The sequence below is a fragment of the Cottoperca gobio genome, chromosome 13, assembly GCF_900634415.1.
Source record: "Cottoperca gobio chromosome 13, fCotGob3.1, whole genome shotgun sequence".
Lineage (NCBI taxonomy): Eukaryota > Metazoa > Chordata > Actinopteri > Perciformes > Bovichtidae > Cottoperca > Cottoperca gobio.
In genome coordinates, this window is record NC_041367.1 from 26408421 (window position 1) to 26425227 (window position 16807).

The 16807-nt window shown below is 39.6% G+C and overlaps 1 protein-coding gene across 5 annotated transcripts; it reads right to left on the minus strand.

Annotated features, from left to right (window-relative positions):
* Positions 1-2739: 2739 nt before the first annotated feature.
* On the minus strand, positions 2740-15719 carry LOC115017974 (uncharacterized). Of its 5 annotated transcripts, none has more exons than XM_029446748.1 (8): positions 15591-15719; positions 14769-14827; positions 14232-14312; positions 5838-5882; positions 5559-5666; positions 4659-5456; positions 4120-4275; positions 2740-3503 (listed from the first exon to the last, which is right to left on the minus strand). In XM_029446748.1, exons 6-8 carry the CDS (start codon positions 5121-5123, stop codon positions 3183-3185), a joined length of 942 nt encoding a protein of 313 aa, XP_029302608.1. In that variant the 5' UTR covers positions 5124-5456; positions 5559-5666; positions 5838-5882; positions 14232-14312; positions 14769-14827; positions 15591-15719; the 3' UTR covers positions 2740-3182. The 5 variants fall into 5 exon arrangements, 4 of the variants coding, with proteins under 4 accessions (XP_029302608.1, XP_029302606.1, XP_029302607.1 ...); XR_003833303.1 differs by lacking the exon at positions 14232-14312 and adding an exon at positions 3747-3847 and having other exon boundaries at positions 3415-3503; XM_029446746.1 differs by lacking the exon at positions 14232-14312.
* Between the last annotated feature and the right edge of the window lie 1088 nt (positions 15720-16807).

The following is a 16807-nucleotide window of genomic DNA, read 5'->3' on the forward strand; positions in this document are numbered from 1 at the left end:
TCAATATGTGCTTTAAGTGCAGACTTTCAGCTTTACTTTGAGGGTATTTACATCCAAATCAGGTGAATGGTGGAGGAACTACAACACATTGTATACGTGGTATCCCCTTTTTAAGGGGCCAAAAGTAATTGGACAATTGGCTGCTCAGCTGCTCCATGGCCAGGTGTGTGTTATTTCCTCGTTAGTTCATGTACAAGGAGCAGAAAAAAGGTCTAGAGTTCATTTCAAGTGTGGTATTTGCATTTGGAATGTGTTGAGGTCAACTCTCAATATGAAGTCTAAAGCGCTGTCACTATCAGTGAAGCAAGCCATCATTAGGCTGAAACATCAAAACAAACCCATCAGAGAAATAGCAAAAACATTTGGTGTGGCCAAATCAACTGTTTGATACATTCTTAAAAAGAAAGAACGCACTGGTGAGCTCAGCAACACCAAAAGACCTGGAAGACCACGGAAGACAACTGTGGTGGATGACAGAAGAATTCTTCTCCTGTCTATGGGTTCCAGACTTCAGGCTGTTATTGACTGCAAAGGATTCGCAACCAAATATTAAAAGTGACAATTGGATTTATGATTATGTTACTTTGTCCAATTACTTTTGGTCCCTTAAAAAGGGGATACCACATATACAATGTGTTGTAATTCCGCCACCATTCATCCGATTTGAATGTAAATACCCTCAAATTAAAGCTGAAAGTATGTACTTAAAGTACATATTGATTGTTTAATTTCAAATCCATTGAGGTGGTGTGCAGAGCCAAAATTATGATAATTGTGTCAATGTCCAAATATTTATGAACCTAACTGTACATGCAACCTGTCACCATTGCTAGCAAGAAGCTTCAGGAGGAGGTTTACAGTAGGACTACACTAGAACATGAGGCATTAGGGCCTGTATGATTATTAGGTGGTGATGGCCTAGTGGTCACAGTTAAAAATATTGTTCATCCGCCCTCAACATGTTGTAAAGGTCTGAACATAGCACAGTTACCGTGTGTTGTGTTAACTGCCACTGAAGAGGAATACATCCCGTTCATGTACCATGTAGTTTTTCCAGTTGCAATGATCAGAGTGACTAATGCTAACGCAACTAGCAGCTATGTGTGAGGTGAACATCTCTAGAACTTGATTGGAGTCCAACTGTGGCAAACTGAATTGATTGGACCAAAAACCAAACCATCAAATCCAAGTAATTGTGTCAAGGCATGGATCTCGGAGAGTGTTTAAACCAGGGGATCCCAAAAGGTTGTTGTAAATCGCAGGTAGATCGCACACCATTCCCCCTAGTAGGCGGAAATTCCTGCAGAGATTTTTGAGAGCTCTGTCCAGCGGTAAGGGAGTTTCTGAAGTAAATGGGTGAATGACGGATTGGAAAAGCGCTATATAAAAGCAGTCCATTTACCATTTTCTCCTTGTCAATAAAAATGCAGAATACAAGCAATTTAATGACGATCAGTGGCTGCTGGATTTGGCATTTTTAACCGATCTGACCAACATGTTGAATAAGCTTAATTTAGAGCTACGAGGGAAAGACAAAACCGTGGTCAACATGATCAGCTCAGTTAATGCTTTCAAACGAAACTTTCTGTCCTGAAAGCTGCAGCGCCATGATTTGGGGAACTTTCTTACCTGGCATCAGAGCTGGAGACCCAAGGGAAGGCGTGTGCGCAACATGACAGTATGCACTACACAGAGCAGATTGAAAATTGGCTGTCAGAATTTAACAAACGGTTTCAAGACTTTGCTTTACTCGAGCCAATTGCTACATTTACATGCTACCCATTTAGGGAAGATATTGAAGTTGATTCACTCGTATCAAAAATTGGCACACTGTTTCACCAGAACTCATCTGCAGTGGAGGATGAGATGCTGACACTACATTGACAGTCTTAGAACTTACTCACTGAGGAAAAGTACCAAACATGAGGAAATGTGCTCCCTCCTTCACTGCATTATTTGGCTCTACTTTTTTTATGCGAGTCAGCCTTTTGTGGGAGAAAATCCCTAAAGCTTGGTCCGGATCTCCTCAGGATCTTCACCACACTATAACAATACTTCTATATCAAATCAAATCAAATGTATTTATATAGCCTCAGTGGGCTTTACAGACTGTACATATGTGCCATAATGTGTTGCCAGGGTCCAAGAAATCTGCCCTTAGGCCTTCAGAATCAACAGTGCAGGCGTCTGTCGCTTAAAGTGAACGGAGACAAAACTGTGCCGTTAACCAATCAGATTTCGAGTTGGGGACACCGGGGCCAGCTAGCAGGCGTACGATAACGTCAGCACGTCCACGTCTTTTGATTGGATACGCACTATTTAGAGGCAGAGCTAGCAAACTTTGAATGAGCTAATTTGTGTAGATTTCTACAAGCTGTTTTTTTTTTTTCAACCTACAATGGCTGAAAGAAGGTGAAGAGATCGATTTGGTCACAGATATAATTACAATGCCATTTTCAAGACGAACTTTTCAAGAAAAGATAGACATCGTGAGAAGAGAACGGCCTTTCAAATCACTAACTACGAGCGGTACCCTCGGCTCACAGCCTCCGAGAGGCACTGCAAATTGTACTGCTGGGAATGCCTGCTATTTACAACTAAATGTTTCGGAAATATTAATATAACTCTGTTAGGGTGATGCAATGCCCGGTTATACTGCGTTTCTGTCTAAATGTATAGTTTCTAGAGCCATGGGGTCATAATGATGGTATTAAGATGTGGAATAATTCAGGTAGGACTTTGTAGGACATCACTGAAGGCCTAGGTGTGAAATGCACGGCCAGCCACTGTATACACGTGACTCTTGCTACACTTCTGGCGCTGCAGATGTGTGTTTTAACGAGTTATGCGTGTTTTAGGATATGCTTTAATTCTTGTATTTTAAATCGATAGTATGCAATTGCAGATTACTCTACACATATACATATCTCAGTACAAATATGTTTGTAGACACGCATATTAAGATAGTTACACATCTCTACACACACACACACACACACACACACACACACACACACACACACACACACACACACACACTTTTGCTACAATAATGGCATCTAACCATTAACACAGCATACAAAGGGCCAGCATTTTTACACATCACATATAAACACTATTGTTCTTCCACAATATGGCACTAGGCCATATTTTGGCGAGGGGAGGAATCCAACAGTCTGTCCTTACTGTAAGCTTTCAAGTCTGCCATACAGATTTTGGACTTTGGGGGACATCTTGTGCTGATCAAGTTGCATGATGATTTTCTGGAGCACTTTAAAAGTGAAATGAAGGGTTTTCGAATAAGCAAGGTTGAGTGCATATATCAAACCCAGAAGAAGGGCACAAGCAGAAGCAACTGAAGTCAGCCCGTGCAACAACGCAACGCCCTCAATGACTATTCCAATGTCATCAGGTGGCTCCTGAAGTCCTTCCCCCTCCTTCCTGATGACAAACACCGCCATGGTGAGCTGCTCCAGCTCCCTCACAGCATCTGCTCTTGAGTTCTATTGAATACATAACACACAAATAAAACATCACTGGCTTCACTTTGCACCATCTTATGCACTAGGTATGGGGAAATAATATCACTGATTATTCCAATACTCCATCTTGATCAGAATCCAAAAATAATACCTACCACCACCGTTTATGAATGAACTTTTCAAGGGCTCTCTTTTACAGCATTATAACATTTCAATATTTTTTGTGTGTTCCATTGACAAGATGTGCTGACCATTGAAACATACACGATATTCCTTGATCAGATCATCTGAATCTTCTCCCAGGAAGAAGATTAGGGCTTTTAGGACACTAAAAGACACTCCCGTCGAAGATGGATGTCCTCAGTCTAGAACATCATAATATTTATTCATTTTATTTTTCCCAAATCTCTGAAGACAGTCGTCTTTACTCTTATGGCCAAACTCCAACACATACTTCATATGAAAACAGACATTTTACGTTTGACGCAAACTTAATGATGTAGCATCGAGGAGCTCAAAACATTCCATGTATATTCCTTGTTATGAAGTGGAAAGAGATGAAGCAGAGAAGACAGAGGACAGGGGAAGAATAAGTCTATGGAAATGAGAAAGAGGAAAGACAGTGCTGCAGATCTACCTGGTCCAAAGTATTTATGATGTCAGCAGTCTTTTGGCGTGTTGCTCCTCCATTGGTGCAGATGACTCTAATCAACTGGCTTGAGTGCATGTCTAACTGGGCCATGAACTTCTCCTCAAGAGGAACAGCAGTAATCCTCTGAAACTCTGCATTGATCTCAAACACAAAAACAAATGACACTAGATATATCATCCTGAATGAAAGAAAATACAACTGGCCTAGACTTGTAAACAATCAATTGTCACAAAGTAACCTGTACAATGGCCAACATTTCAATACCCAAAAAGAATATCAAATATGTAGATTCTTAGTAAGCAGTGTTACAAAGTGATAATTTGGCTCTTTTGAAGTGAGGTTGTATAAGGACTTAAACTGATGCTGGTGCTATGGGACCTGCTGACCACCAGCTGGTAAGACAATGACAACCCCACTTCAAAATAGTAGAACTAGCCCTTTAATTTCAACCATATCAATTTATGACTAGCTCACTTTAACAAAACCTGAAAGATAAAGACTGAACGCTTCAGTTCCATTATTACCTCTTTCTGTTGGAACAGTGCAGGCCATCTGTCCTTGAAGTCCTTAATGCTGGGTTCTTGGTTTACCACCTCCTGTCGTCTGTAGGCAAGCGTGCAAAGCATTTTGTTGTTTCTTATGGTGATCTCTGTCAGAAGTTCAAGTCTTTCTTTTTCAAGGCTTTCCACCGTCTCACCAGTAGGGAAGGATGGATAAAAGTTTGCTTCAGCTCTTTTTGGCTTTTTTACTTTTCTAGCAGGGAAACAATCTGCAGAAGCTTTATATTTTACGGAGTTAAAAGACAGCTCTGGACACCCCTGCACTTTGAGCGGAGTCCTGTAGTTTCCCATCTTAGATTTTAGTCGTTGCTTCCAACCGTAGCAGCCATTGAATGAGCCTGGTTCTCTCAAGCAAGGGTGCTTTTTGATAAAGGCCTCTGCAACTGCACATAAATGTTCATCTTCTGGGTGGGCCTTGTATCTATGCATTTGTATCTGTAAATGTATTCTGCTAATCTATTCAAGATATCAGATTTCATTCGGGTCCTGACAGTCAACATTTTTTGGCTCACATGGCAATCGGAATTCCCCTTTGCTAGCTGCAGCTCTGTGTCTTATGAAAATTGTGGAACTGTAAATTCCTCTGGCCACTGTTGTGTTTGACATGACACAGACTCGGGACGAGAGGATTAATGTGTCGCTTGATGCCAAAGAAACACTATCATCAGACTCATGTGAATGAGATGAGGTGTCAGTGTTCTCAGTGGCAGTGATCGAAAGTAGATTTGTTTGCTGGTGGATCACCTTGATTGTCCCCAAATCCTGAAGGTCAGTGGTAGAATTAAAATGTAAAAATTCATCGCCAAAATCTTTGTCCATATACTGAAGTCAGATGTCACCCTTTAACCCAAAGGTATGCTTTACCAAGCTCAGAAGGTCCTCAAGTGAATCTGGTATTCCATTTTGGAGACTCAGTTTCTCAATGTTGTGCTGCCCCAAAATGACTCTCAGTCTTGCATGTGCCATGTTAGTCTGAGAAAAGAGCAAAAGCAGTTCATAAAGGCTGCAGCGTAATCACAACACAATATAATCATTTTGTGATTTTTACACTATCACAGGTTTGAAATACAGACTAGTCATTCAGCAGTTGTTAACAGATGTGTTGTTTTGCATAATTTTTTAATTTGTATTTGCTATTCATACCAGACATCGTGTATTTTGGGCAGTTCATTCCATAGTGAGATTGATCTGAAATGTAGCAAGTGAGAAGTAAATAAACTCCTGATTGTATTGTGTCACATTTAATGATTATCACATGTACTCGTCCACCTCAATCAGAATGTATTATTGCACAACATGTATTTCTGCACAAATGTATAATGAGCACTATATAGTTATGAATGTGAAGCACTGTAGGTTCTCTTCAAAGAGTTTCAGGTCCACCTCCATCTCGCCACCTACAAGACGGCCCACCAAGGGGCATAACCGTGCCAACATGGACCAATGAGGGACGACGACACCCTTCTGTAGAGAATATAGCAAAATGTTTATGATGTTTTTGTACCACTTTCACTTGTACCAACAGACAGCTAACTGGCTCTTTATTGATTCGGACTGTGGACTTGGTGTGTGAAAGTGTCCTCGGCTGAGGGTATTTTTTGACATTGCTGTCATCATCACTTTAAATAAATAAGTATCTTGATCAACTAGAAGTTTACTGGATTCAATTGAAAGACTATCTCAGCGCCCTTTGGGCTTCAAAAACCCAACAAAACCTGGTGACCCCGTGACGTGATGATCTGAAAGTTCTGGACACGAGGGCGACTGGAAGAGAAGCCAGAGGAGTGCGTTCAATGATATTTACAACAGGCCTGACAAACGATAAGGTGAGCAAACCTGTTATAAACGAAATTGCAATAGTTTATTGTAGAACAATAGTACTTGTAAATGTCAAAGAACACACTGTGAACGCTGTCTCATAAAATATACTATCCATGCTGTTTGCATATTGATGAAGTGATGGTGACAAAGTTTTGAAAAATACCATATGAAACAGTGCACAGAAAAGGTTTTAAAAAGTGACACCGGTGTAAGAAATAAGGTTAAGAAATAAGGTTTTCGAGTAGCGCTCGATTTGATAGTGTAAAGTTAAAATATCAAGTCTTTGGGAAAAGAAAGCGCAGTCTGAGTGACTGGTGGTGTCTGCGGAGGAAAAGGCCAACGCGGCCTGTTCTGGCTAAAAAGAGAGAGCCTTAACAGTGAATATTTTGATGTGACTGCGTGGAGGAGGTTGACGAATTCCCCATTGTCTCACTATATATTTATTCATCTTCCGTAGACAACCATAGACACATAGTTTAAAGTAAGTAAGCATTTTGAAGTGGTTTAAAAGATCGCGGAATTTGGCTGCTAGCGGGGGCTATAAAAACCCTATTTATTCCAACGATAACGGCATAGAACGAGTATCAATGCAGTGTGGTTTGGAAACTATATGTTGATGAATGTGTGTGTGAGTTGTTGAAAAGCAATGTTGTTTGTAAGTGAATGAATTGAGGCGTCAAAGTCAAGCTATTTTAGAGCTAACGTCTATACAGCTCCAGGCGCCCGCCTGAAGCTAACGTGGAGCTAACGCTTGTTTGGGGTTACATTTACGTTTGTAGCGGAAGATTTAACCGTGCAAACTGACTGACTATCGATAGATAAAGGGGAATCACGGGAAGGTGTTGGTGTTATTAAAAGTTGAAAAAAGTCTCACCAGAAGGAACTAGTTGGTACGAGTGCTTAACAAGGCCGGCAGCTCGAGCGTATACAAACGCCAAGAAGCTGTTCGACTTTCGAAGACACCTCGTAACAAACAGAACCTTGAGTCTCACGCTGATAACATTTGGGGTTGGGCATTACAACAAAGAGTTTGTGTATCGATAAAAAGTAACGAATACAAGGCTCCGGCTCCAGGGAATGTACTCCTACGACGGAGTGTGCTCGCTGTAACAGTAGCTCCATTGATTTGATTTTATTTCCTGTTTCTGTAATTCCGTAAGTCCTCCACAAGGAGTAAAAAAGAAAATTTGTAGTTTCATTGATTAGACTTGTAGTCCATTTCCTGTTTTTGTATTTCCGTAAGTTCTCCACAAGGAGTAAAAAGTTTTTTGGTTTCCGGTACCATTGACCTTTGACCGAGTACACTCAAGTTGAACTTTGACCCTCTTGTTGTGGACATATGCCTCCATCTGGTGGACAAAATTGAATTTACACCCAAAATTCAAATAACTACTAAGAGTTATAATTATAATAATTGTCACGAATTGCCCATTAGAGAAAAAGTTTGAATAAGTCCTGCCTTTGATTTACCCTTGATTATACTTATATATTTCAGATTTACATTTTATGGTTTTGATTTACATGTTTTCTTTTTATTTCTGATTCCAGATTTAAACTTAGGAAATTTACACTTCCAATTTTTATTTTCCATTTCAGATTTAAACAAACATTTTTTTATTTCATTTTTATTTTAGATTTAAAATGTAAACATTTTTTAATTTCATTTCTATTTTAGATTTAAAACGTAAACAATTTTTAATTTTGTTTCTATTTTAGATTTAAAACGTAAACATTTTTTGCTTTTAATTTTATTTCTCGCTCAATTAATTTTTGAACTTTAAACATTTTTTTATTTCTAATTTTTATTTTGCGCTCAATCTATTTGAATTTTGAGTATCTCCACTGACTGAACAACATTTGAGGAATTTCAAATTTTCAACATGATGGATCCATCTGAAAGCTCAAAGCAAGTCAAGGTTGTGTCCACAGCACAGTACAAAGAACAAATGTACCAACGATTGGATGCCTGCACCAAACCAAGTGAAAGAAAGAAGGTTCGAGCAAAGACAGAAAAGCTACTACTCGCATGGCAAGAAAGAGGATTGTTTCCAACTGATGATCAACCAGGTCCAAGTGAGGACCAAAGAAGGGCAGTTTACGAATTTGAAAATGGCGAATATCAACAAAAGATGGCAGCATGGGAGAAGACAGGAGAAAAACAAAGATTTGGAGCTGTAAAGACAGCCACATTGAAAGCTGCAAACAGAAAATCCAGAGCTATGCATCTCCTTCTACTCTTCAAGAACATACCTCAGACCGCACCTGAGACAATTTGTGTAATCAGGGAAGCAAAAGAAGAAGAAAAAGGCACCAAACATGAAGAAACTACCACAACAGTGTATTGGAGCTGCCTGTTGACAGAAGGTCAAGACACTCCAGGAGTCCAGAAGACTTACATGGAATGGAAGCCTTGGATCAACACATTAGCTCCATATGGACCTCCACTTGATCCTTTACACTGCACCTATAACTACTTGCGTCAACCTGACGAAGAGTATCAACAAGCCTGGGAGGAAGAAAGAAACATGACAAAGGCGCAAATAGAAGTCAAGGACATCTACGTGGGACCTCAAGGTGTAGCTGCATTCTGTGCTCTCACTAAAGAACAACTGCAATGGTATGCATTATCAGCTGAAGCAGTGCCACATATCACACTGGCATTGGCAGTAGGATCTGAAGCAAGGTCCTTAGGTCCCATGATAAAGAGAGCCATGTCAATCAACTGGCAGAAGCAGAAGATGAGACTATGTGGAAAATCACTCACCACAGTATGGATGTTGGCATCTTGGAAGAACAAGAATTGGAAAGAGACCATGGAAGAGAACACACCAACCATCCTGACACAGAAGAAACACTCAAAGATATCCCATCATATTTGTGGACAACTGGAGACTATGATGTAGGTTTTGTGCCTCATCATGAGGTCTCAGTGACTCTCAAAACAGAACAATCATCATGTTGGTTACCGCAATATAACCTAAAAAGAGAGCAGGTTGAAGGAATAGGAGCAACAATCAATGGACTCCTAGAAGCTGGCGTAATCAGACACTCAAACTCCATCTGGAATACACCCATTTTACCAGTCCCAAAAGCTGGCAACAAAGGCTGGAGAATGGTTCATGATCTAAGAAAAATCAACTCTGCTACAGTGTCACAAAATATACCTGTTCCAGACCCATATGTGGCACTTCAAAATCTCAATCCTGAACACAAATACTTCACAGTCATAGATCTGGCCAATGCTTTCTTTTGTCTACCATTGGACCCTGAAGTACAAGATATATTTTCTTTCACATATAAAGGACAGAAATACACCTACAACAGAATGCCACAAGGCTACAAAGACAGCCCAGGACTGTTCAATCAAGCTCTGAAAAAAGACTTCAGCAGCTTACAACTGCCACCAGGTGTAACTCTGATACAGTACGTTGATGATTTGCTGCTCGCAGGCACTACTGCTGAATCCTGAATCCTGGAAGCCACAGCAAATCTCCTTACACTACTTGCAGAAGCAGGATACAAAGTCAAGAAAGAAAAAACTCAAGTTGCAAGAAGATCAGTCACTTTCTTGGGAAGACTCATTTCTGCAAACAGCCTGACTCTAACCAATGCACAAAGGACCTCAATCCTATCACATGGAAAACCAAAGACAGTACAACACATGTTGGCATTTCTTGGATTGACGGGTTACAGTAGGACTCATGTACCAGATTATATTAATCTGACTCAACCACTCAGAGACATGCTCTCAGAAGCAGGAAACAGAAACCTCACTGCTGAGCTCATCTGGACTACAGAAGGCGAAGAAGCTTTCACTAAGACTAAACAAGCCTTGGGACAGGCTGCACATCTATGCTCCCCAGACTACAATGATGATTTTCATTTGGATGTTTCTGAAACAGGAGGGATGGTAAATGGAGTCCTGTTTCAGAAAAACGGGGGAGAAAGACATGTACTGATGTACCACAGCTCAAAATTGGACAATGTCGAACAAGGACAAACAGGTTGTACAAGACACCTGGCTGCTCTAGCAAAGACAATTCAAAAGACTGCACACGTTGTGATGTGCCACCCTCTCAAAGTAAACTCTACACATGGTGTAGTGGCGTTTCTAAACTCACAAGTGTTCACTTTTTCTCCAGTTAGAAAAGTAAAGATAGAAGAAACACTAACTAAGCCCCACATCACATATGTGGCAGGGACAATCAACAGGACTGAATTCAGAAAACCATGACCCACATGACTGTGCATTTGTCTCACAACAAGACCTTAAAATTAGATCAGATTTGGAAACCGAACCATTGAATAATCCAGATAAAATTCTATACAGTGATGGCTGCTGCTACAAAGGAGATGAAGGAAATGTAGCTTCCTATGCTGTAGTGCAACAAAGTGGAGAAAACACACAAACTTTGGAAGCACACATCATTCCACAGCCAGCCTCTGCACAACTTGCAGAAATAGTCGCGTTAACACAAGCATTGAAACACGGAGAAGGCCAGAGAATAAATGTATACACAGACTCTGCTTATGCATATGGCGCTGTCCATATTGACGGCCCCCAGTGGATGAGAAGAGGTTTCCTGACTTCATCCAAAAATCCTGTCAAACATGCTGAAGCATTAAGAGCCCTACTGAAAGCGGCACTGCTGCCATCACATGTTGCTATAATGAAATGCAAAGGTCATCAGAAAACTGATACAGCAGTGGCAAAAGGAAATGATGCAGCAGACAAGGCAGCTAAAGTAGCAGGCGGCTACACTCAGCAAATGATTTGTTTGAACAGTGAAAATCAAGAGCAACTCACTTTGGAGAGCATCAAAGAAATGCAAGCACAAGCAGGAGTCTATGAGCATAATCAATGGGCTCATAAGGGAGCCACCAAGACTGAAGGAATCTGGAGAGCTCATGATGGCAGACTCGTGGCACCAGCTAAACTATGTCACCTGTTGATCAAACAAGCCCATGGCCCCACGCATGTTGGAAAACTAAGAACAACAAGGGACATAGAGGTAGAATGGTGGCACCCATTTATGAAAGAGATGGTTGAAAACTTTGTAACAGAATGTGATACCTGTTGTAAATTTAACAATAAAAGAACATACAAGTGTCCTATGGGTCGTTTTCCAGTGCCAGATGCACCATTCAAAGAGATATGTATTGACTATACAGACATGGGAGCAGAAAATGTGGTAAGAGGGTACAGATATGTTTTGGTAATGGTCGATCGTTTCACTAAGTGGATTGAAGCAATTCCCTGCAAAAAAGAAGATGCCAATTCTGTAATCAAATGGTTAAAAAATGAACTCATACCAAGGTATGGAGCTCCACGTTGCATACGATCAGATAATGGGACACACTTCACGAGCCATAAGCTTGAAGAAGTAGAAAAGTATTTTGGCATAACACACAAATTTGGGTCAGTATATCATCCGGCATCACAGGGTTTGGTAGAACGAGCTAATCAAACACTCAAAAGAAAACTTGCTAAAGCATGTTATGGTAACAAGTTAAAGTGGGTAGATGCCCTACCTTTGGCACTCATGTCAATGAGATCCTCACAAAGCAGTCAAACACATTTGTCTCCACATGAACTGTTAACCGGTAGACCAATGCCTGGCCCTCCACGCGAAGGAGGGCACGGTCCTGTATTAGATCTATGGCAGATTGAGGCAGATGAATATGTCAAGGCTTTGGCTAAAATCATCGAGTTTTGTCTACACAGGTGGAAGCAGCAGCAGAAAAACCTGACGAACCACCAGAGACTCCTGTTGGACCAGGTGATTGGGTAAGGGTCAAGGTCCACAAAAGAAAGTGGTCTGAACCTAGGTGGACTGGACCGTGGGAGGTGACAGAACGTACTTCACATGCGCTCCGGGTAAAAGGTAAAACAGGAGCTAATTGGCACCACCTCACACATTGTGTACCTGCACTGGCGCCTTCTCGCTGTTTAGCAGAAGTTAGTCAAGATTTGAACCTGCTGGAACAAAACAGTACTGACTAATTGATTTGTGAATCTAGAATCAGCACCAGAGGATAAATTGTCCTTAGATTAATCTAAGTTTCACTTGTCACAATTATTTGTTTGTCTGTCTAAGTGAGCAGATAGCAGATAAAACCAGTTAAAAATGCCACCAATAAAAGACAAAAAAGCGGAGGTAATAGTGTACCAGAAAATCTCTCCATGGGGAGACCCTCGGATGATAGCTGGGTTAGCACTGCTCACAATTGTTATAATGCTCCCCTTGACACTGAGCGTAGGAAGTAAGGAACCAAGCAATAGAGTAGCTAATCTTTGCCCAAATGAAGCTTACTACACACCAGACAATCTGACAACTAAACAAATCCAAGATGTGACTGAACGATTCCCTAATGAGATTGCACCCCCTAACACAATACTAACGCGACGAGTGAGACGCATGAGAAGCATGAAAAACAACGAAGCCGTAGATATTAAGGACGGTGGGATTACCGTTACAGTAGAGAGAGACAAGATCACCTCGTTTGAATTTGATGTAAACACCATGATGTCAGCAAATTGTTTGGATCTATGTGTTGTACTTTCATCCCAAATAACACAGCCCCTGATGGATCCATTACCAGAGCCTTGGAAGGACTCAGCGCACTCAGGAAAGAGCTAGCCTCAAACAGTGGGGTAGAGAATTACTTCACAAGCTCCATGGAGCGTTGGTTTGGTCAGTATAAGATGATGGTGTTGAGCATTCTGTTGATCATACCGATAATGATAGGTATACTAATCCTGTGTGGATGTTGCTGCATCCGCACCCTAACCACTAAGCTGATCACCACCGCCCTGACCAAAGAGAGAGCTGAAGCAGGTCAGTTTTTGATGCACGGAGAAGGCGAGTTCCTCTTAGAGGAGGAAAGACAAAGCCTGCAGGTAGATGTTTTCGTGTGAATAAATTCCACTAAATGATCACTCCTGCCATGCCTCAGCTACTGATTTTACTGTAGTTAGTCTCACACTGTAGGTACAGTTTAATACAGCTACCTCAGTCTTACATAGACATTGCAAGTTACCTATATTTACAGTCTTTTACTGATGTTCCAGGTATACTGAGATTTACTGTTTATTAATGTTATAAGTGTGCTGAAATTTACAGTCTTATACCAAAAGTGTTTTTTATAAAAAATGAAGCTAAAAGAGATTTTTATACTAGAATACAAAGCTGTTACTAAAGGTATTCTTTATTAAAGAGAAAGTCACATTACCGAAGGTATTTTTATACTAATTTTTATAAGTCATTGTTCTCTAAATTCAGATATGTTATTTGATTGAGGTATTCCCTATTTTTTAGTCATTGTTGTCTAATTCTGGTACGTTTTTGATTGAAATAAAAACCAAACAACTAAGAATGTATTATTTCATACCATATGCTGTATTCTTGCACCAATTGGTGCTTTATATTTACTGAATGATATACACACCATAAATGGTGTGTACGGAGGGAATTTAAGAAGTAAATAAACTCCTGATTGTATTGTGTCACATTTAATGATTATCACATGTACTCGTACACCTCAATCAAAATGTATTATGTATTGTGTCACATTTAATGATTATCACATGTACTCGTCCACCTCAATCAAAATGTATTATTGCACAACATGTATTTCTGCACAAATGTATAATGAGCACTATTTAGTTATGAATGTGAAGCACTGTAGGTTCTCTTCAAAGAGTTTCAGGTCCACCTCCATCTCGCCACCTACAAGACGGCCCACCAAGGGGCATAACCGCGCCAACATGGACCAATGAGGGACGACGACACCCTTCTGTAGAGAATATAGCAAAATGTTTATGATGTTTTTGTACCATTTTCACTTGTACCAACAGACAGCTAACTGGCCCTTTATTGATTCGGACTATGGACTTGGTGTGTGAAAGTGTCCTCGGCTGAGGGTATTTTTTGACATTGCTGTCATCATCACTTTAAATAAATAAGTATCTTGATTAACTAGAGGTTTACTGGATTCAATTGAAAGACTATCTCAGCGCCCTTTGGGCTTCAAAAACCCAACACAAGCCTTCTCTAAAAAATAAAAAAAGGTATTTCTACACACAGTTAAAGACTCAAATCCCCTGCACTTCACCTTTACTGTTGAAATTACTTTCAGTTCAGTCTCTATGATCAAAAGTTTTATTAAATTCAAGACACACAGACCTGTACATACAGCCACATTACTCTTATCAATAGCAAGAAAGCACTAAATTATAAAATGAGAACTTACCTTAGGTAACGTAGTTCTAGCCCGGAATTATGTCCACCACCAACAACTTAAGGAAAAATCTTGAGAAGAAAATTTAAAATACATTAATATTAGGTAGCAGGAAAATGTCTATTCAGTTTAAAGCTTTAATTGTGTATGGTTAAACAGTACTACACGTGGTTGTCACAGACCTGGTAACTGGTTCAAGTCCGGGAAGACAGTGGTGTCTGCAGCACGTGTTAGCATGTGCTTATTAGCACGTGGGAGTTCCACAGATCGTGGATGAAGCGAGACCCTGACTAGCTAACATTTGCCTCACCATTTCTGATCTGTTTGATCTAGTGTGCTAATAAATAGGTAACTTGAGTTACACCAGTACAAAACTGGGACTGTCACTGTCAATTTCTTTGTCGCGTTATTTTTTCTGTGATTAATTAATCGAAATTAACGCTCTAATTTGACAGTAGCTTGACAGTTTGCTAGCTCCAGGCTCGCTAGCAAAATGCTAACTGGATTAGCGGCAGGCCACGATAGCGATTTTAATTAGACTACTGACTAGCTCAAGTATCATGTTCAACTGTAAGTGGTACACAGTGGATTTAACATAAAGTTGTACCAATTCTTCTTTAACAGAAAACCAGCTAAATGCATCCAAAATATGTCAATTTATGCTAATAAAATATGCTAATTTATAACCAGCTAGTTTGGTTTGACCAGTTTAATAAACACTTAAACTAAATTGACCGATTCAGGTGAATAATTTTATATCTAACACATTACGTTATTTTTAACTTAAATACTTTTATTTTTATTTATTTTTAAACAAACTTGCATTAAACTTACCTTATTTCCAAAACCAAATGTAACTGGCCCGGAGAAAAGTCAGTTGCAGTCGCGAGGGAAAATCAAGATCTGAAAACAGACCTGACGTGATGACGTCAGGCGCACAATAAACCTAACTGATACGGGTTCACTGATAGTAGAATATCAGGTTGAGGGAACAAAGTATAATTTCAAATTGATATAATCCACAAAAGTAGATTGCCATCACTAAAGCAGATATTTAAATTAAATTAATTCAAAACATTACTTTACTTCAACTACTACTGAAATACACTTTTTAGAGTGTGTGAGACTCTCATTAGGCAGAAAAAGGTATTTTTAAAAACATTCTTCAATAAAACTCTACTATTAAGTAAAGAAAGTCACATTTATATTAAATACTCATGTAGTTTTGGATAAAACTGGTTTAATGTTAATTTAAGTAGCTTTTTAAATCTTGTCCAACTTTTCAATTGTCACACGTTTCTTTTTACCAATTTCAGTATTTAATTTGAAATATTTGCTCAAATACATTATGCATATAATTAATTAAGCTAATTAGTTTAAACTTGTGTGTTCTGAGAAACTTATTTAAGGTTATTTTAACAGAAAATGATATAGTAACAGGGTTGAAATTAGAGTAACAGGGTTACGTAAAGTAACAGGGCTGAATGGCTACATTACTTTTGGTTGTAGGTCATGACATAAATGTGACAAATAAATACTCAGAAACACAAAAATGTTGTTTGATAATATTCTATATATATTTTCCAATGAAGGATTAATAGGAAGAGTATCAATGATACATAAAAAACATGTCAACACAACAACAAACTGGATATAATCAAATATACACTGGACAAATATAAAACATGGTAGGTCACTGAGGTAGTCAAACAACTCCACAGTGGAAAGGCCCCATGGGGTTGATGAGATGCGTCCAGAAATGTTGAAGGCTTTGGGTGTGGAGGGGCTGTCTTAGTGGACACGTCTCGTCAACATTACATGGAAGTCTGGGACAGTGCCTAAGGGGTGGCAAACCGGGGTGGTGGTTCCCCTATTCAAAAAGGGAGACCATACAGGACTGTCTCAGAAAACTAGAATATTGTGATAAAGTTCTTTATTTTCTGTAATGCAATTAAAAAAACAAAAATGTCATACATTCTGGATTCATTACAAATCAACTGAAATATTGCAAGCCTTTTATTATTTTAATATTGCTGATTATGGCATACAGC